Source organism: Meriones unguiculatus, chromosome 6 (assembly GCF_030254825.1).
Source record: "Meriones unguiculatus strain TT.TT164.6M chromosome 6, Bangor_MerUng_6.1, whole genome shotgun sequence".
Lineage (NCBI taxonomy): Eukaryota > Metazoa > Chordata > Mammalia > Rodentia > Muridae > Meriones > Meriones unguiculatus.
Genome location: NC_083354.1, coordinates 109857924 through 109879217, shown reverse-complemented (window position 1 = coordinate 109879217; position 21294 = coordinate 109857924). Strand labels below are relative to the sequence as shown.

Genomic DNA, 21294 nt, shown 5'->3' with positions numbered 1-21294 from the left:
TGCTTTGTATCCTATCTCCTGAAAAGCCCATGGGCATGTCAAACAATTTCCTACAAACTCAGTTCTGAGCACGTACACTGAACACTGCTGTGACCCCCTTTGCAGCATACAAGCTGAACAATGCAGACTGCAGGTCTTCCTTCAACTCCAGGGTAGTTTAAAGGACTACTATGAAAAATTGATCCATTATCTTCTACAGCATAAAACTGAATAAAAGTTATAGAAATGAAAGGCATTTTAATGCTATTTCTAAAGCCTGCTTTAAAAAGAAAAAAAAAAAAACACTGTGCAGGGTGACATTTAGTTCTGAGGTTTTTGGAATAAAACTACAGAAACTGGAGTTATATATAAGTTACACTTTATTTCCATGTATTTTAAAAGAAACCAATAGATGGCCAGAATATTTGAGGTCAGGAGACAGCACCACTGAGCAGAAGAAAGCTGTTCAGCTTCTAATGGGTAGTGAAATACTTTAACAGAACAGCAATGCTTTCATTATATTGCTGGGGAGTACACGAAACAAAAAAATTATACCAACAGAAGTCTAATGAAAGAGCTACCAAAATGTACAAATGGTATCACCTATAAAAGGACCAATTCTTCTAGTCTTCTATGAATATCAAGTGCTTTTTCTTGATCCTTCTGTGGGTTCTTTTTTTCTTAATAAAATACCCTGCATTAATATACTTCTATTTGGTTTCATTGGTTGAAAAACTGCAATCACAACTCAATTGAAGAAAATGTATTTTGAAATCTGACATCTTTTGTAAATAGAACTTTGGGATTTGGCTGGCTTTATTTTTAATTTACAGGGACTGACCCCATCACAATTGAGTTAAATTACACCAAGATAAAGATAATCTCCAGGTGGGAAGGAACAAATGGCATGTGAGCTTTGAATGCTTCCTGATCCACAGCTTTAAAGTGCGGTCCAGGAGGCGATATATAGATCACTTTTCCTAATGGGTGATAATGTTGAAATCTGATCACGTAACCACCCCCAGGTTTGGGGCAAGCAAGAGTTTGTTGAATTCTGCTTGTACTTCCCTAATCATAGCTAGGCATCTGATAAACAGGAAATGGATCTTTACCCCAAAAGACTTCATTCATAGAAGTTTTATCACAAATATGCACAAAAAATACTTTGGATGCCAGAGTCAAGTGCTCAGATGCCAAGTTCAGATATAAGCAGAAAGAACGGTAAGCAAGGGGCCTAAGACCCAGGAGACCTGTTCACCCCCTCTGACCTCAAGGTAAGAGGTCACTGTCCTTACAAAGCTCCCTAGCAAGAATAACTGAGAATTTAAAGCAAAACTGTGACAGTACTCTCAGACACACAGCAGAGGCCCACAAGAATACACCACAAAAAAAAAAATAATGGCCCAGTGACTCACCATAGGAGGAAATTCCGTAGGGCTGTCCCGGCTGTGGGTACGTGGCATAGGCTGTGGCTTGTTGCATTCCTGTGGTAAACTGTGTTTGCCCATATGCAGCCATAGTTTGTGAGGAAGGGGTAGGGAGAATATGTGGGTATGGTCTGCTATTTGTCAGGAATGACAGAAAATAGAAAGCCCATGCATTAGATGGAAACATGCAAGGTAAAAACGAACATCTACATCACAAATTCCAGTTAACGAGTGTTTCTTACAGTCCAACTTTCCACTAGCATCGACAAAGCAGTTCAAAGTACTCTAGCACTACCAGGTGGTACTTAACATAAATTTGCATATATGAGTATTTAATTAAGCCTCTACAAAATTCACTGCTACTTAAATTGACATGTAACGTGGGCACAGACGTGACTTGGAATAAGGTAAAGTCTACTCAGAAAAGTTATGTATATTGATTAAGAGAAAATACATCTTACTTGGAAGGATAAATCTGTGGTGGAGAGAATGGGTGAGCTGGTCTTGGACTAAAGCTGCTGCTTCCGAGAGCTGAGGAAAAAGAGAACACAGTGATGCACAGGAACCCAGGGAGAGTGCTCAGCATGCAAACAAACAGAGAGAAACAAACAAACAAGACACGGGTGTGTCATGACCTATGGCATTGCCATAGAAAATGGCGGGTGTTTGACCTCTGTGATTTGTACACATGATGATTTCATATGGTCTTTCTAATGGGAAGTCAAAGAGGGCTGGAGAGCTGGCTCATCAGATAAGAAGCACTGCCTCTGCTCTTCCTGAGGACCCGTGTTTCATCCCCAGCACCCACCCACATCTCCCCTAACCTCAGGTCTAGGGGATCCCATGCCTTCTCACGGCCTCCTCAGGCAATGCATACCATGGTAGACAGACACATGTAGATGACACATACACATAAAGACAAACCTTTAAAAAAAATGAGACACAAACGTGCTGATTGAGTGTTTCTGATTTTAAATATACTTTAAAAAAAATGAAGATACAGCCCTAAATACTTGTCAACGTGTTTTGATGGTCTCCCTCAGGAAAGCCAGGCTTAATAGGATGTAGGAGGCTGAAAGCCCGCTGCCTATTGTCTATATGCGTCAGGAACACACAAACCTCAGCATGTAGGAGCAAGAAGCATGGTCTAATCTTTCCGTGGAGGGAAACGGGAGCGATCCACATTTGCCTGTGTTGATTTAACCATGTTGTTCAGTAAAACTGCATTCCTACAGCTATCTTGAATGTGTCAGGTTGCAGACCCAGCCTGTTCATTCTTGGTCTGCTCTGTGTGTTTCTGTTCTATTAGCTGTATGTATTCAACTTGCATGCTCAAGCAAACAGTCTTTTTTTTTTTTTCTTAAAGAAGCAATCAGTACTCAAAGGCAAGCTTAATTTCTCTTAATCAGATTTTCTTGACTCTAGATGTTTCAGAAACTCACAAGGCATCTCTCAAATGTTCTTTGACTCTCATTCAAACTGTAAAAAGCAAAAACCCATTTCCAATAGTATAAGGGTTTAAAAAGTTGGCTTTTGCTAAAAATAGGACAACTTACCTACACATGAAAATATGAGTTTATTTGTGAATACGTATTTTTCCCTTCAAACTTCCCAGCCTCCCCCTGACTAGAATGCATTGTGTTTTTGGTGCAATTCCTATAAAATGCAATATGGTTGCTTTGTTCTTCCGCTGATCATCACTGTCTTCAGAGGCTCTCTCGCATGTTAGCTTATTCCACCCATACTCTCATCAAAAGCCCATGTTCTCTCAGTCATGTGTTTTCTCGTTAGTCACAGGGCGCATTTATGGGTGTCACACTTCATTCCCAATGGGTGCTTGGGAGAAATTCAGAGATTTTGATTAGACTCACAGAAGAGATGAGCTCTTTTTCTCCGCTCAAACAAATGAGACATAATCCAGGGACAACAAACAGGTCTGGGTACATTCTAGCCTTGCACGCTGCCAGATTGCCATCCCTGGTGTCACTGTGAGAAGGGACTGACTCCACAGGAAAGAAATGGCAGGGCAACCTGGTACATGTCCCCCTAGCCTTGGGCACTTACTGAATACCTACTTGGGGCCAAGCCCCTTGCTGGATGCTGCGGGAGCAATCATGGAAAGACAAACTCTGTCCTCCCTGGGGGGAGACTCGTGAAATGCTTCAGTTTCTAGAAGGGAGGGATGGGTGACCATCCAGTAAAGACTATCGGGGCTGCCTGACACTTGTCCAGGCCACTTGGAGAGGAGCTCTTCAACTGGCCTTCTCTAAGCATAAAAGAAGGCCAAGGGTAAGGTAGATGGTGTCTGCAGGTTGCTGGAAAGAGTTACCTCCTTTGGACAATCAGAATTAAAAACAATACTTTAGAAAGCGAATGCCACAACGCCACCACCTGATGATGGAAGCCACAGAGATCCACTTGATTCTTTTCTAGCTCTAGATCTGTTTTTTCACTCCTGGGTCACAATTCTTGAACAGGTCATCATCTCAGTAACTTGCACCCAGCAGTGTTTTTACTAAGAAAACACCAGGAGACATTAGCACACAGTAAGTCTGTGGAACTTACGCTCAAAATACATGCGCTGTATGTGCGTGTACACATGAAAGTAATGAGAACTGGGGGACTCAGGGTATGGAAACTGAGTACAGAACCTGAATCAGCATTTAACTTCAGCCAAAATTCAAATCCCAAGTCTCAGATGTGAGCCCAAGTCATTTTACTCCCGGCTTTCACATAAAAATGGCAACAATGCTTGCTTCTAGCTAGGCCTCATTGGAGCCTTTAAAAGGCTAAGTGAGATAATTCCCAGGAAGTCATTCATGCGGTGTTTGTATTCATAAATGATTTTCTCTGATTCTCACCATTGCTGCCCCTAACCTTGTCCTTCTGTCTACATTTACATGGTATGTCTGTACATGTACACATGTTCATGTATAGACAGGTGCATGCTTGTGTAGGTGTGTGTGGAGACAAAGGACAGAGGCTAACCTTGGGTATCCTTCCTCAGACAGGGTCTCTGGTGTGCTGCTTAGGCCGACTGGCCAGTGAGTCCCAGGGATCAATTTAACTCCATCTCTCCTGCACTAAGATTACAAGCAAAGGCCACGATGACTGGATTTTTTTTTAATGTAGTTTGTAGGCTCAAACTTAAGTCTTCATTCTCACACACAAGTACCAAGTGAGCTATCTCCCCCAGCCTCTCTTCTGCTTCCTAAATTCTCCTCAGTAAGCATCATCACCAGGAAATGCTAGAACTTTTGACTCACTGTTTACACATGAGGTACGCAGGACAGACAGAAGAAACATCTTTGAAGACAGAGAGGTGGAGACACAAGCACACTGGCCTTTGAACTCATCTCCTGTAGTCTCTTTCCATCAAAGCATACATTCCTCTCCCATCCTCTACAGAAACTAGAAGCCTCAGTCACCACGTCAGGTCCTCCTTCCGTTCACCCATGTCAAATCTTAAGACAGCCTGCGGATCTAGCCATCACCCTCACCCTCACCCTCACCCTCACCCCCATCTTTCATCCAGGACTCAAGCCCTGCCTCCCGACCTCCTCACGTCACACTGAGATGACTGCAGTGGCCAGGTGGACACTTGCCTTACCACCATCACGCTCTACCCTCGCTTCCTACTGCCACCACAGAGACCTTGCTTCAGTGAAGCCACTCTACACCCATCCTGTTGCCCACAGTCTTGTAGCCACTCACGTTATTCAAGGAATACCTGTCCAAATTCCTTGGCAAAGGAAGCAAGGAGACTGAGGTTTCCCTAACCTCCTGCCTCTGGTGCAAGGCAACCCTCCTGGACTTCGGGACTCCTGTACCCATCATCTGCTTTATGTTTGTCCTGGATGGTCTTCAAGGTAGACCCCCTGCCTTAGAAAGCCCTTCTTTCCTCTATTTGACAAACCTACCACCACAGGGACCAAACTGTCACCTTTTCTTCAGGATACTATCTTCTTTCTCTGCCCTTTCTTGGAGCACTGAGCCTATCTGCAAAGCACCTCCGTGTACTCTGCATTCTGCTTAGCGTGATTTCGTGTGCAGCTCTGACTTTTCCTCTGAAAACTATGATCTTGAGGGGCTGGGGACCCCTCGTGCCTGTTTCCTCAGCTCCCGATAAGATCTAGCACATGATAAACAACCAATAAGTAATACTTATGTAACAAGGATGTGATCGTAGCCCTGTGAAATATCTCAGTGGGTAAAATGGGAGTGCAAAACCTGAGGGCCTGAGTTCGGTCCCTGAGATCCACATGATGGAAGAAGGATGACCCCAACAAGTTGTCTCTGATCTTCATATGCATACATGGCACAAGTGTGACCACATACAAAAATACATGCGTATACACCCCTACACACAAAGTATCAAAAGTAAAATGAAACTGGGGTTATAAGCAAAGGTGGGTTTTTAAAAACTGAACTGAAAGATGGACCTGCTATTCCAGGCTGTACAAAAGGAGCCTGGTCTGGATTTTTTGTGCTGTAAATTGGAGAAAACAGTATCTTCTACAGTGTTCTTCACAGTGAAGAACCATGAAGACTTGCTGTTATTCCCCTAATCGAATGCACCAAAAATTCCTACATATTTCTAACCATCATAAGCAGCTCGAGAGAAGACTCCAAAGTCTTCTGTGCTTAGTCCACTCCGGGTTATCCCTGGCAACATAGCCCCACCAGCCAGGTCCAAGCATAGATGTGACTTCACTCTGTCTTCCATACTCACATACTCTTTAATCATCAGGGCCATCAGCTCCCTTTTCAAATCCTTCAAAATACCCAAATCTGACAGCTTCTCTCTCACTTCCACTCCTTTATTGCCCTGCTCTGACCCACCACACAGTAATAAGAGAAGGCACCTCCCGTGTCTCTGCTGAAAGGAAGTAACCCAGCAAAGAGTATGCAGCCAGGTTCTGAAATCCATCTTTATAGATACAAGGATGCCTGTTTCAAGGGCTTATTCTGGCCACTGACATGTTTCCAGGGCTTATCCTGGCCACTGACAACACCCACGACAGGACGGCAGGTCTGGGGGACCTGTGAGTCACTCAACCGCCTCGCTGAAATGTATAGACTAGTAGACAGCCTAGATCCGTTCCAGATAGCCTATCCTTTTTCTCCTCTACCATTTTCTTCTAACAAGATCCTGGTCCATGATTCCTGACCCATTGGCTCCTCTGGGAAGATGTGAGAAACCAGTCAATTTTCTTTTGAGCCAGGAAAATGCCAAACTCCTGATTCTAACCATGTCCCCATAAAGCCTTTCCATGCAGTGATGTGTACACACATGTATATGTGCCTTCATCTAATTGCACACAGTTACGTGAGGAAGCTAGAGGCTAACATCAGGTTTTCCCCAAGCCTTCACCACCCGATTTTTTTGAGTTTTACATGGGAACAGGAAATCTAATTCACGTTCTCAAACTTTTGGGACAAGGACTTTTCTGCTGGCTTATCTCCTCAGCCCCAAACAATGACTCCTTAAACATGAAAATCCGATCATGCAACAACCAGAAGTACCAATATGTCCAAGCTCCCTAACCAAAAATCATTCCTTCATTCATCAGCCTATGCTCAGATGATCCTTCCAAAAACCACCCTCCCTCTAAAAGCAAACCTCAACCACACTTTTACTGTTCTTTGAGCACCTTTCATTTGCTTCAAAAGCAGACCATCAAAGTTACATCTTTTTATAATGAGTTAATAAGGAAGCCGTACTTATCATTCATGAGGGTTTCCTCCCCATAACGCACCTTAGTTTCTATTTTGTGATGCCACCTGACAGTGTAGGCTTGATGCCATCAATGGATGCTTAACTAACAACTAGTAACAAATTTAGATTTGGGGGAAACAGTAGGTGAGCCAAAAGCCTTACGAACACATTGTTTAGAATCGAGATGGTCCTTCAAAACTCAAATCACTAAAATAAGAATGTAAGGGAAGGAAGGAGAACTAGCAGAAAAATGTGCTTGGTGGCAAGCCTAAAGACTTCATTTTGACCCCTGGGACCTCCATAGTGGACAGAGAGAATTTATTCTTGATTGTCTGCTGGCCTCTATACCATGGCATGAGCACACACACACACACACACACACACACACACACACACATTAATTAATTAATATTGGTAATGAACAAATGAGCTACCATCACAGTGGTTTGAAAACACAGTAAACAATGATGCAGTTTTCAAGCCTACCCCATGCCTCTACAAATGGAGCAGTCTCCTCTAGGGTCCCCACACTGAGAGTAGGAGGGGAAACCCTAAAGGACTCCCTCATGAGACAAAGATGATGCTGGCACCACCAGAGTGGCCCTGTACCTTCTTGTTGACTGTTTTCTAAGAGAATGAAAGAGCTTCATTTCTACCGCATTCTACTTCTTACGTCTTCTCCCCACTCCCCAGATCAGCCACTTCTTTCCTTTATTCCCTCATGTAGCGATGCTGCAGAAAATAACATCTTTTCTAGATTAAACAATGTATTCCTCCATCTATACTTAAGTTCTATTCTAGGGATTTGCTTTTCCTACGTATCTTTTCAAAGTAGCCACTTTCAACTAGCTTAAATTCAAGGTACTACAAATACCACAGTCAGCTGCTTATCAAAGCATTCGTTTCCTACTCTTCTGAAAAACCTTTCATTCCTTGAGGCTCGTAAAAGCTCTTCAACATCCCTGTGATGGCTACCTCCTAGCGACTACTACTTTCCTTGCAGTGGGAAGATGTCTTCATATTTGGCCGGATCTCCCAACAGGTCCCAATATAATCATCCTGGAACTTTTCTTTTTTCTGTTCTGATCTCCACTCTGGTCCAAGACCATAGTCCAAGCTTTTTATTTCTCCATTTCACATCTCAAACCACAAGAATGTTGGCCATTTCATTCCTTCATTTAGGCAACATGTATCAGCTACCTCTTAATGTACTCGATATTCTCATGTCTACTGGCAGTGTAAGTGTGGTTAATACCAAGAAACTCTGTTCTCACAGGGCTACACCCTAAACAAGAAGGCAGATAGTGGAAAATGATTTCAGAGGCAGTGATGAAGGCCAAGCACAGAAGTCCCGAGAACTAACTGTAGAACTGTGTGGTGGTGTCTCACTGGCGTGGAGATTAGGAGGAGACTATTCTTGCCAGCATTTCCAGCTGCCTGTTCTCCTTTTTAAATCTCTTCCAATGCCATCATAAGATGCAGGATTCCTGACACCGTTGTCTCCTGTCGTTATTATTGGGTTGTATCTTCTCTGTTGAGACAGCGGGAGGCACGAGAAATTACTGTATACTAGTATTCCCTGTAAATGCCCTCAGTTCTGCCAAGTTCTTAACTCTGGATCAAACCAACTGTCTTTCCACCTCGGCTGCTAAGCCTTAAAGCCTTCCGAACGTTGCAGCAGTTCCTCAGGTTGTAATTTTGCTACTGTAAGAAATCACAATGTGAAAGTCTGACGTGAAGAATATCTGATATGCGAGCCTCAAAGGGGTCGTGACCCCAAAGGGCTTGAGAACCACTGCTTTAATGGGAAAGCTCACCGGGTAGGCACATATTCCAAGTTCAAGAGCTCCGGCTTTGTTTGGACCTTTGACTGCACTGTCTACCCTCTTTGAAGTGTGTAAGCAGCCTCCCCATGCTTTCCTATCCTCCACAGCATCTCTTCGGTCACCAACAACTCTGCAAATTCACAAGCATCGCTAACCTTCACTTTTGAGACACTTCAGAGGCAAACACAGAAAGCTCAATTCACTACTCACTCCTTCACTTAACCACTGTTACTTCATTGAGCAAAGGTGAATGGCTGCCATTGGTGTCAAGAACACAAAGGTAATGGGAGACAGAATCCCTTCAAATTCTGTTACCCCTGTAGTCCATGCTGTTTAACTTGCACTTTAAAAGTACTACTTTTTGAATCAGTAAGTGCTACCCATATGCCCAATAAAAAGACTTTGGGAAATAGACAACAGCAGAAAAAAAAATTCAAAATTTATCTCACTACCCAGACTGAAACACCATTTTTCTGTTCCCATACATATAGAAACATATTCACATAAATAAATTGCCTGTCTCTAAAAAATAAAACAGTGATGACACTAAAGCTATTACCATTTTATTTTTACTTTTTATTATTTTATCTTACTTTGGTTTTGTGAAATGATGTTTCTCTTGGTAGCCCTGGATTACCTGGAACTCACTCTGTAGACCAGGCTGGTCTCAAACTCAGACCTCTGCCTAACTCTGCCTCTGAGTGTGAAGACTAAAGCTGTGCATCACCACAAGTTTCCAGGATCATAATCTTATAAACCCATCCTTTCGTTTCATAAAACCAACATATTTTTTTTTTCAGGTCATTATTTTTTGTTGTTGTTTATTTTGGCTTTTTTGGTTTGTTTTAGGTGTATGTATGTGTCTACATATATGTTGTACCTAAGTATTTATGCCTATATGTACATACACACATGTAAATATGTGTATTTAAATGAATCTGCCACATAGACAGTGTTGCTTTTAAATTCTTCTCTGCTTTCACTTCTCCTTCAATATCTGTGCCTCATCTCCATTGTCATGGGATTACCTATCACACACACACACACACACACACACACACACACACACACACATATAAATGGGTGTGGTCCTGGCTTCCCTATTCAACCTTAATAAAGTTAATTAACTTTACTACTCTGTATACTTCCAAACTTCACATCTGCAAGCTTTCTGAGCTCTAACGATTAATATATCTGGCATCTTCAGGTAACTCACACCTTTTATTCAACATGCCCCTGAACTGAGGGGTCAGACATGCTCCATTTATGCCTGGCTCGTCTTCTGTCTTGTTTGACTGACCCAGTGGCCAATGGTCATGGATGACTTCCACTCTACTTCATAAATGTATAAAGTCCCTCATTTTCCCATCCCATTGCCAGAATAAGTCTTCAATATTTCATAATTAAATTAATCAAAAACTTTAAAAACTGCTCTCTCACTTGAATTCAGGTGTCTCCAAATACATAGATTGCCCAGCACTCATGACTGTGAATAACGAACATAGGTGTCAGCCTCTGCTTTGATGCCTCCCATTTCCAAAACAAGGCAGGCAGAGCAAGCTGGTCTCCTTGTTCTCTGAAACCACCCCTCTGTGGCACACCCGCATTGCTCACACACTACCCATTGGGAATACCAGACCATTTTCAGTTCCAACAGTTCCATGCCCTCTGAGCTACAGTCCCCTCCCAGGGGTAGCCAATTGGTGAGTGTCCTCATCCATGGTTATGTGTGTGCTGTGTTGCTACTTGTTTTCTAAATGTGAGTGTAGACATCTAGTCTGTGATGCCTTTCCTAGTAGTCTCCCTCGGCCTCATCTCTTCCAGATCCCTGCCTGGGTACTCTTACAATCTTGGGGCTTCCCTCTGCTATTGTTAAACTACCGGCATGATTTTCCATTTGTTCATGCCATTAAGCTCTGAATTGGGACCATTTTCAAACACCTATGAATTTATAATAGCAGAAAGCACACTGCCTGGGATGAGACAAATCCCATGACAAGTTTTGTGAAAGACGAAACTGACATAATATGCTTTGTTATTTTCTTTTTTACTATTCCCATCTAATATCAAGAATACCAAAACATGCATGTAGACTTAATTTTATTACTGCATATAATTTCTTTCCATTGTGGTATGTTGTAAATATGTGATTTTAAGAACAAGTTCTTCAATCATAACTCTATGAAGGCACTTCTTAAACACAGATCTTAAAAACAAAGCAGACAATACAACAAGGACATACAATTTAAGAGCTGCCTTTGATAGAAATCATTTTTCAATAAAATAAGCTGCTCTGGGTGTCTTGGCAAGCATGTGGCAAAGGTATCCCAGGAAGTCACTGCCACCATAAATTCTGAGGAGTGTTTTCACGGTGACAGACATGAACTGTGTGTACTGTTTATTAACGTGAGAGCGATGAAAACCTAAGAATGTAACACTGCTTCACAGAGTCAGCCTAACAGAGATCTTGTTCAGAAGAGAGTCAAGTCTGAGGGTACTTAGTCTGCTTGGGATGTTTTGAAGTCAAATTTTGCCCATGCAAATTTGCATGATCAGGTTTGTATCAAAAATGATACAAATACATGGAGAAGCATCATTCACATATAAAGGTAATTTAGTTGAAGAACGAAGAACAAGTCCTTTTCTCTTCTTCTTTGGAAACTTATGTTATTCGCAAACACTTCCAAGGGAATACAAACACTGGGCTTGTTCATCTGTGATTTGGAGGAGAGTCACCTTTTGCAGCTGTATCTGTGAATGCTCACACACTTACACAAACACATATACTTGTATAGTGAACTAGGAATACAGTGCTTAGTGGGAACGGGATTATCTAATTTTTGTTCCTTACCTGAACCTGAGAAACTGTCTAAAGACCCGTCTGCTGCTGTTGAAGCTATTTCACTGCTGCTCATTGGCTCTGTTTTAACTACAAAAGTAAACACACATTATATATTGAATTAGTAGTCATTTGTAAAGGTATGGGAGAAAATATGTAACATTCAAAATAATGATAAGAAATCATTTCATATGATATCTTTCCATTTGAATGTAAATCAGGCTTTCTTACTAGACTCTCTTTTTAAAAATTCACATATTAAATTTCTTTTCTTTAAGAATGGCCATCCTTCAGTTTCAAAGTACCCTTTAGGGTAGTAGTTCCAACCTTCCTGATTCTGCCACCCTTTAATATAGTTCCTCATCTTGGGATGATCCCCAACCATAAAATTATTTCATTGCTACTTCATAACTCTAACTTTGCTACTGTGATGAATTGTAATGTAAATATCTGATACGCAGGATATCTAATCCCCTTGTTGGGGATTGCAACCCACTGGTTGAGAACCACTCCTTTAAAGGAAGACTCTCAAAACAAATTAAATTTGTTTTTACAGTATATACCTACTAATTTGCTTATTAGTAAAACTATCACTTCCAATTTACATAATATACAATGTGAAATTACTTCTTGGTGTTTGTGTAAAGACTGTTGTTTAGCCAAGCAATCAGAAGAAAAACTTTAAAAGGGTTTGAAGACATAGGGAATAAGTGGCCATCCTTAAGCCCTGCAGGTTTGTTGGTGATTAAGAACAGGTATGTACATATTACACACACACACACACACACACACTTCCTTAAATATCCAGTACGGTTCAAACAAAACCTCAGGTCAATAAAACTCTTATCACCATGGTATTTATATGGCTAATTTATCAATGTTGTTTTGCACTATGAAGAAAAAAAAAGGAATTCTCCCATTTTGACATAATATTGATAGAAGACAGTGTGAAGCAAAAAAATAGAATATATATATTCTATATACATACACATAGATATACATATCTATTTATCCCTATCTCTATATTTAATTTTTTTCAAAGCTACTAGCATTGAGAGATAACATTTCTCAATTTCAACTATAGAATGTCCACAAAAGCCACTCCTAACAGAATGACAGAATCATTGTAAACCACCAAACAGAGCCACACTGTTTCAGAACTCAGAGCATCTGTTATTCTCCTCCCTAACTTTAGAATCCCTTTTTTGACGTGCCATCACTGAAATGTTCCTAACCTACATGTGAAAGTGACTTACGCTCTTATTTCAAATGCACTAATAGTCTAGAGTCAACCTGAAAGTCTATGTTCCCTGAAGTGAAGGTGCTAATCAGAGAGCATTCAGGGAGGGAGGCTTCTTCCTCAAAGTAAAAACATTCCACAATGGGAGAATATGCTGGAGAAAACAACTCTTCTGTCTCAGAATGTCACCAATCTCTCCAAAACACGAGGCCCAGTAATCATTCCGCTCAGCTCCTGGTCCTAAGCATCTTACCCACAGATGATGAGCAGTTTTCACATGAGCATTATAAATAGATGGATCAGATAGCCATTTTCAAAAAAAATTAATTACATAGATGGTTTCTAAACAAAGTTGGGAGGGAAAAAAAAGCAGCGAGACTAATGGAAATCATTCTGCTTGATTGTTTTCATGTAGACCACACAACAGTGAGACTCAAGTTCTGACTCAAGTTTTCACTTTTCTGCCAGTTGTTTTGGGTTAGAAGTCTTAGTTGATGCTAATGCATTCTGACAGAAGGCTGCCGTTCCCTTCTCCCCCCATGCCACCAGCCACCTAATGTTCTTGCTCTTTCTAACCATGACACTGCCACAGCTCTAGGAAAGCCAACAGTAACTACAAGGGGGTGGGGGGCTCCTGCTCACGATGTCCACACTATATTTCATGTTCCTGAAAAGACATTGACACAATGCCCTCATCAAATCAAGCAATCTCAAGCGTTCTAGTCCACTTTCTAGACAGATCACCAGTAGGAGGCTGAACTCCAAATCATATACCACATGCTGTGCAAAAGGGTAGAATGTGATAAAAAGAAAACTGACTATGTAAAATGCCTACTATGGGTCATCTTTTCCACAGATGTTATCATCATTATAAGAAACTTTGCAAGGATGAGTCCTTCGTCAGACATCACCTCCTTGTCTCTCTCACATGTAAAAACTGAAACCAGAGGCCACAAAGTGTCCAAAATGGGATTTAATTTGGGGAGTTCCTTTACTCAGAGGTCCATGACCAAAGCTTGATGAAACAATAATAAGTTAAGTAGCACTCTGCAAAAGTTAGGGCTGGAAGAAGGCAGCAGAGGCTCAGCGTCACACACTCTGGGGTTTGATTAGAAAGTAGGAACTCGCCAGTTCCCTCCCTCGGTGCTTCCAGGCTAGCAAGCTTACTGGATGATCTCAAGTAGAAATTTCCCTGCCCAGATGTCAAGAAAAGATGAAGAACTCTTCCATTGCCTAGGCTGTTGGTCCAAGTTGCTTCTAAGTCTGCCAAATCTAAGGTCAATGGTCCTATAGCTTGAACTATACAGTTACTCTGAGAAAGTTGGCCTATAACAAAACCCCTTCTATCTCCGGCCCCCTGAAATCTACATCTCTGCATGATCAAGCTCAATCAAGTGCAACCCCTACTCCCACCAGGAACTTCAATTGTTCTTGAAATCCATTAAAACTAGGCAAAAAAGAAAGGAAGGGAAAATGATACTTTTCTTTTAGGTCCCAAGATCATTGCCTTTTGCCGTTGTTCAAATACAGCCATCTATATACTAAGAACTAAAGAGTCCGACTGAATCCAGTTTCTAAAAAGGCTCTCTGTTAAACGGGAGATGATGTCCGCAGAGTAACTACCGGGATGTGCGAGATTGTATCAGTCCTGTAATCGGATGCTTTGATCAACAGAGGCCTAATGACTTATTGTGATGTAAGATATTCTCTGAGGGGCTGGGGAGACAGTTCAGTGGATAAGTAGCTTGCTGTGTAGGCACAAATACCTGAGTTCATAGCTCCAGAATTCACCTAAACTAGGCATGATGGCACACGCTGGTAACCTCAGTGCTGGAGGGAGAATGTAGACAGGGGCTCCCTAAAACCAGACAGTCTAGCCTATACAGGGAGCTTCCAGTTTAATGAGAGACCCTGTCTCAAAAAGTAAAGGTGGAAAGTGATACAGAAAGCTACCCCGTATTAATCTTTGATCTACGCAGGCATGCACGTGAGTGTGTACACAAAAAACTTGCTCTCAAAAAAAAATCTAATTATTTCTGGCTTTCTTTGTTATGGCCAGTTATGCAATGACTGAAGAGTTGAAGAGACAGAGCATTTGTGCCCACTGGAGTCTTCCCCACTCCATCTTACCTGAATGATCACATGATTTTGGATACCTCAGTTTTCCCATCTGCTGCTGGGTAGTGTATGCTCAGATAAGAATTTTTTAAAAGATAAAGATTATAACCATCCCAGCAATGTGCTAGGCCCAGAGGCCATGCTTTTATAATTACCAGTGGCACTGCCACAGATGAAGGAAACCCAACAGTAACTACAAGGGGGTTTCTCTGTAAGCATGAGGAGGCAAACTATTTCTATTTTCCCACTGGTTGGGTAGCATGCTAGGAAAAAGACTCTGACACTGAACTACATCCCTGGCTCCAAAAGCATTTCTTTTTTTAAGGCACAGATAAAAATGTTGAAAATCTATCAAAAACCCCACATTAAATGAAGTCAAGCTTATGCTTCCACAAAAAAAAAAAAAAATGAGAGGATCTAAAGGGAAAAATCAGCCATTGAGGTGTTCCCTAAGGAAAGTCAAAATCATATTCAGCAAGGTGTCTTGGAAATAACTCGAGAAGGCAGGACTAAATCGTGATTACTTTAAGAAAACCAGGGCCTTCTTCATTACTACCATCAACGTATGCTTTTTCTGAGGAAGCAGGCCAGCAGGAGAAAGATGGGACATGGGCTAGGAGTGGTCAGCAATTTTAGAATAAATGTGGAAACTCTAGCATTCTTTACAGGAAGCTGACCCATGAAAACAAGAAACCTTCTTTGTGTACTGTAAGCGAAGACTCGACTATAAGACCACTGCAGCATGGTGAGCTGTGTCCATCAGCCAACTAGTCCCCTGCACTGTAATTCCACGTTCGTCAACTTCTGGATGCATTTGGAGTGTTATGGTCATGAAAACACATCTCCAAACTTACAGGGCAATCGAGAAGTGCTCAATCCATTTGATGAGTGATCATTCTCCCATATATTAAAAAAACAAAAACAACCTGCAAAATAAGTTCAGTCCCAACTCTGCTTGCTAGATTGAGAGCCAGCCTGCGCTATGATGAATCTGTGCAGAAAAGCCAATGGACATGGAATGGCAGGTTGGGTGAGCATCAATTCTGTCCCCTTTCCACCTCCCTAGCCAGTATCTAAACTCTTCTCACTGTACTTCATCGCTTGGCATGAGCTCAGAAACTTCAGAACTTCAGAAACCCAGTTTGTCAATCCTCTATCTCTCCATGGTTCCTTCCTCTCTTACTTACATTCATTCTAGTTTGACTATGAGGTGATCCAGCTACACCGTGGCCTAAAACCACATCGCCTCCGAGAAACGTCCCATTTTCCTCATTTGTTCACTTCCACCAGACTCACTCACAGCACGCATGAGAACAGCTGTCTTCCCAACCCCCTGCCTGACTCCCCCTCCAGCTTCATCAGCCTTACGTGATCAGTGGGGAACCCACGGCCTGCCATGTCTAGTCTCCACTCTGGGTGCTGTGTGGCCTCATGTTCTCAAAGGAAGCTTTGTCAAACTCTAATCACAGGATGGGCAACTTCTCACTCTTCGGCCAGCTGCACTGTCCAGTGAGCATGCTAGCCCAGGCTCAGTTAACTTGGTGACGGATTCCACTTAAACAGAGCCTTTTCTTTTTTTTTTTTTTTTTCAGTCCCTTGAGCTATCCCATAGTGGAACAGTCTCTGTTTCCATGTCTTGTCAAGTGTCTGAAACATCTTCATTGAATCTTTCCCACCTTCCTCAGTCTCCAAATGGTAGCTTGTTCCCCACCCACCTGTCCTCAGCAAGTGTTGTTCACAGAATACTGAAGCTGCGTTACATTACATTTTTTCCTCCTCTTGCAACATGTCCACTGATTAACTTCAGCTGATGTTCCCACACCTTCTTTGGGGCTTAATTTTGATGCCAGCACCTCACATCTCTTCTGGCTTCCTTTACGATGACACCCCATTGGCTAGTCCATAGGATCTCACGCCTCACACAGCAGCTTCTTTTATTCAGGGATGTACACAGAACTCTGAATATTATCTAAGCATGGCTCAGAACTAAGCCCAGGGCTGAAGCTGCCACGTGCTCTAGCTCATCTCCTCTCCTAATTGTGTGACTGTCCATGACTTGTCTTTCAACCATGATTCTCCTCAAGCTGTTTTCTTGAACCTTTAAATTTCCTGGGGACTTGCTTTTACATTCTCCTCTTCCATTCCCTTCTGTAATTTACTACATCATTCTGTTTGTATCTGTTGTTTCCTTAAATGGTTTTTTTCCAGTTCCCAGCTCAAACTTTTACCGGTTTTAATTTTCCTTAATCCTTCTAAATAAGCCCTTTTCCTTGACTTGTTGTTGTTCTTTTCTTTCTTTCTTTTTCTTTCTTTCTTTCTTTCTTTCTTTCTTTCTTTCTTTCTTTCTTTCTTTCTTTCTTTCTTTCTTCTTTCTTTTTCTTTTTTCAAAACAGTGTTTCTCTCTGAAGCCCTAGCTATCCTGAAACTTGCTCTGTAGACCAGGCTGACCTCAAACTCACAGAGATTCACCTGCCTCTGCCTCCCAGGTGCTGGGATTAAATTTGTGTGCCACCATCACCAGCGACAGCTTCCTTATAAGTCATTGATTACCCTACTATAACAATAGTTCTTTTTCTTTTTCTGCTGCATTATCTTTCTGTTTTCCCCCTGGATTGTTTGCCTTTGTTTATTGTGTGGTTCCATAATTCTACCTCCTTTCCACCTGTGTTCATTTTCCTTCACAATACATTTCCTTGACATACCTTTCAAAAATGATTTTTATATGGACAAGCCCTCAGTCTCCATCCATATATGCACAAGGCTGTCAAAGAAGCACATCATCTGCTTAAGGTCTAACTCAACCCGACCAAACACCCCACCCCAACCTTCACTGTCCAGGACTTTTTATGTTACAACACTGGGTGTTTCCCTTTTGTCTGGATTTTTCCTGCCTCCTCACTTCTTAGATCCTTCCACCAAGCACTGTGGCTTGGATCTTAGGCATGCCTCAGAGGCTGACAGAGACATAACCTCTTCAGTATGATGTTACTGAAGGGGACATTTTTAATTTCGTTTAACTTAATTGTTTAACTTAATTGTTTAATTTTGTTACTCTTTTTATCTTTTCATGTCCCAGCCATGAGATGAATGATTCCCCTGTGCCACGTGCTCCAACCATGATGAAATGTCCTTCCTCTGACCAGAATCTGAAAAGCCATGACGTAGCCCACTAGAACAGGGGGAAAATGCTAGACTAGGATGCATAACGCCCTGGGTTCTAGCACCAATAATGGGGGCGGGTAGGGTATTGAGTCTACCTGTTCATGGACTCATGGAAAACACAGTCAAACACTTTTGTTCTTCATAATCTAGTTGCCTCAGGTATTGTTTCAGTGACAGAGAGCAAACAATTCAAACCTACAACTTCTACCACTGTCTTCTCTTACCTTCTAAATTTCATTGTCATTCTCATTCCTAACTGCCTTCTACCTCTTATAAAAGTGGGGAGATTGGGTCAGCAGCTCAATAATGTATTTTGGTGGCCTGGATTTGTATAACACTTCTGGCATGGGGTCTTAGGTGGGTACTCAACGGGCATGAGGGAAGTCTCAGCTCTCTATTCATTATGCACTAGACTATTAAAAAGCATACAGTCTCATCTGATTGTCCTGACTGTGCAACACTGTAATCCATGTGTCATAAAGAAGGTATTACATGCCCCTTAACACTTATACCACATGCTTGTGCTTTCTCCCAGCTCCATCTTGCCACTCTCTTACCCTCTCGCATTAAGCACTGGATAAGTTTTCCATGGGTGAATTACATCAAGTTTGTTTAATAATCCCTCTGAATCTTCCTTAAGGAAGATGAGGACTACTACTCAGGCATAATTTCAAAGTCTGTGTCTGTGCCTTTTTTAGGAAAAAAAAATCCTTTTCTACCCAATTCATATTTCATAGTCTTATCCATCTTGATGTAAAATAATTTTTTTCATAGCAGGAGAAAAAATTTAAGTTGTTCTCTTTATACAACTGAGGCCAATACATAGCTCACAGAACCTAGCAATTGTAGAAGAAACAGATAAAGGTGCACCCTACCTGAAGACAGGTTTCAATTAAAACTACTAGGCACACTGGTAAGGCGATTATGAACACCACTGAAATCGAAGACAGCTTTTATCTCACCTAAATTATTACTCCAGGTTCTTTCACCAAAGTATCTCATGGCCAGCACACACATAAAACACATGTCATTTTAAATCAGCTACTAACTGGAAGAAAGGCAGTATAATAAAATAATATCTTTGGGCTTTTATTTGCTCAGAGAGTACCCTTCCTGACTTAATAAGGAAACCAGCAAATAAATTATCATAGCTTTGATAATAATTATGCTGTAGAGATCAACCAAATAATGGCTCAGATTTAATGACAATATCACTTATTCATTTAAGTCATCTTTTTCTTAAACCATAGGCAAAGCGAAAATGCATGTTTTTTAAAAAGCTTTACTACAAGGTTCCAAAAGAAACAAGTGTCACCAAATGAAAACTGATTAAAAAAGAATAAAGTTAGTACCAGATAAATTAAGGTGGGAAATATTCCTAAATGTACATTTTATATGCCTGACTTTAAAAATACATCAATGAATTACCTTAACCTACCATGTTTTTTTTTCTTTATCAAATAGTATATACACATGTTAACTCGATGCTTTGCTTTCAGTTAATTCTCGCTTAGAAAATGAGGCAACTCTTTGTCTTTGGATAGAGACTACAACATGATATCCTTCAACCATTAACCTTCATCTCCCAAAAAGAGAGAAAAATCTTAAGTCTTCAAAAGTAGCACAGCTTGTATAGCCTTATGAAAAGCAAGCCATGCTAATGAAACTTGACCTTAAGAGCATGCATGGTAGGAGCATGCATGGTATACAGTGTCTCCCATTGGTTATGGATTGGGTACTTGGATGCTAGCTGGTGGGCTTCTGGGAAAAAACTGCATCCTGAGGACTCTGACCAATTGACATAATTAGTCAGTCCCTTGATATACTTATAATATTGCAGCATTATTGGGAGGCACTGGCTGGTAGAAAGTAGGACCTAGGTAGATGGAGAAGGAAACTTGAGGGTTTGCTCTGGGGAGATATTTCTTGTCGCCTGGCCTTTCTCTCTGCCTCCTGACCACCATGAGCTAAATAACTTTGCTGTGGCACACCTGTCAATAATGATGCTTTCTCTCACCTCAGGCTCAGGAACAGGCAGCCAGTTGACCGCAAGATGAAACCTTTGACACTATAAGCAAACATGTAATCTCCATTCATAGCTCAGAGATTCAGCCACTTGTGTCAAGCATCTAGTCATGGTAATGAAAATCTAACCAATACATGCAGACAAAAGGAAAGGGTAGGAAACTCGTAGACCAGTTATTCATAGAAACAGCCTATGACAGTGTCCTTGTGCAGTGGCTTCTTCCGAGGCTGAGGCTGGTGGCCCTCTTGTAAAAGAAATAAGGAATAGTAGGTGAGACTCCCTTGAAAGGTCATTCACAACCCTAATAGGCTGTTTTCACAGTTCTCGTTTTTTGTTGTACTGGCTCAGGTTTCCAACATATCAAATCTGGACAGATTGGGACCATCCTGTAGCTCACCCTTTCTCAATCCAAAGTTCCCTGAATGTAGTGCCAGATCACTACCCAAAATGCTTTCACAGTATCGGTCCCTTTCTCAAAATATTCACTGGCTTCTCCTACTGGCCCAGGAAGTTCAAATTCCTCAGCCTTCTGCTCAGGGTCCTCCACAGTTTGGCTTCTGTTGATTCCCCCAAGCTTATCACCTATCAATTCCTTCTTCATCTCGACCAGTCTCCTCACAGTCTCCCAAACTATCCTACCTTTGTTCATGGTGCTCCCTCATTAACATGCATTCCAGCTCTTCTCCACCTATTCAAATTCTACCCATTTCCTAACTCAGCTCAGATTCCACCTCCTCCTTGAAGCTTGGCCAGAACCTAGCAAGCTGAAGAGCTCTTTCTTCTCAACTCTGAGAGCACTTTTGTTTGCATCCGTGGCTTCTAACCTTCTTGAGAATGAAGCCCTTTTTCTGACACCAAAATAATTTCAGAACTCAATGATGATAGCTTCTCTCTCATCTGCTGATGGGGAAAGTACATAGTGGCAAAACCCAACTATGGAACTAATGACAAAAGCTTT

At 41.6% G+C, this 21294-nt stretch overlaps 1 protein-coding gene across 8 annotated transcripts in view; it reads right to left on the bottom strand.

Moving 5' to 3' along the window:
* Window positions 1-21294, bottom strand: part of Eya1 (EYA transcriptional coactivator and phosphatase 1) — a 141120-nt gene that overhangs the window by 102025 nt on the left and 17801 nt on the right. For 2 of the 8 annotated variants that reach the window (XM_021657280.2, XM_021657281.2), the window contains exons 4-6: window positions 11803-11880; window positions 1868-1937; window positions 1395-1540 (exon numbers count right to left, since the gene is read on the bottom strand). In XM_021657280.2, coding sequence (XP_021512955.1) covers window positions 1395-1540; window positions 1868-1937; window positions 11803-11880 — 294 coding nt within the window. Of the gene's footprint in view, window positions 1-1394; window positions 1541-1867; window positions 1938-11802; window positions 11881-21294 lie in introns of those variants that run through there. The other 6 variants (XM_060385834.1, XM_060385831.1, XM_021657282.2 and 3 more) reach the window with 4 other exon arrangements.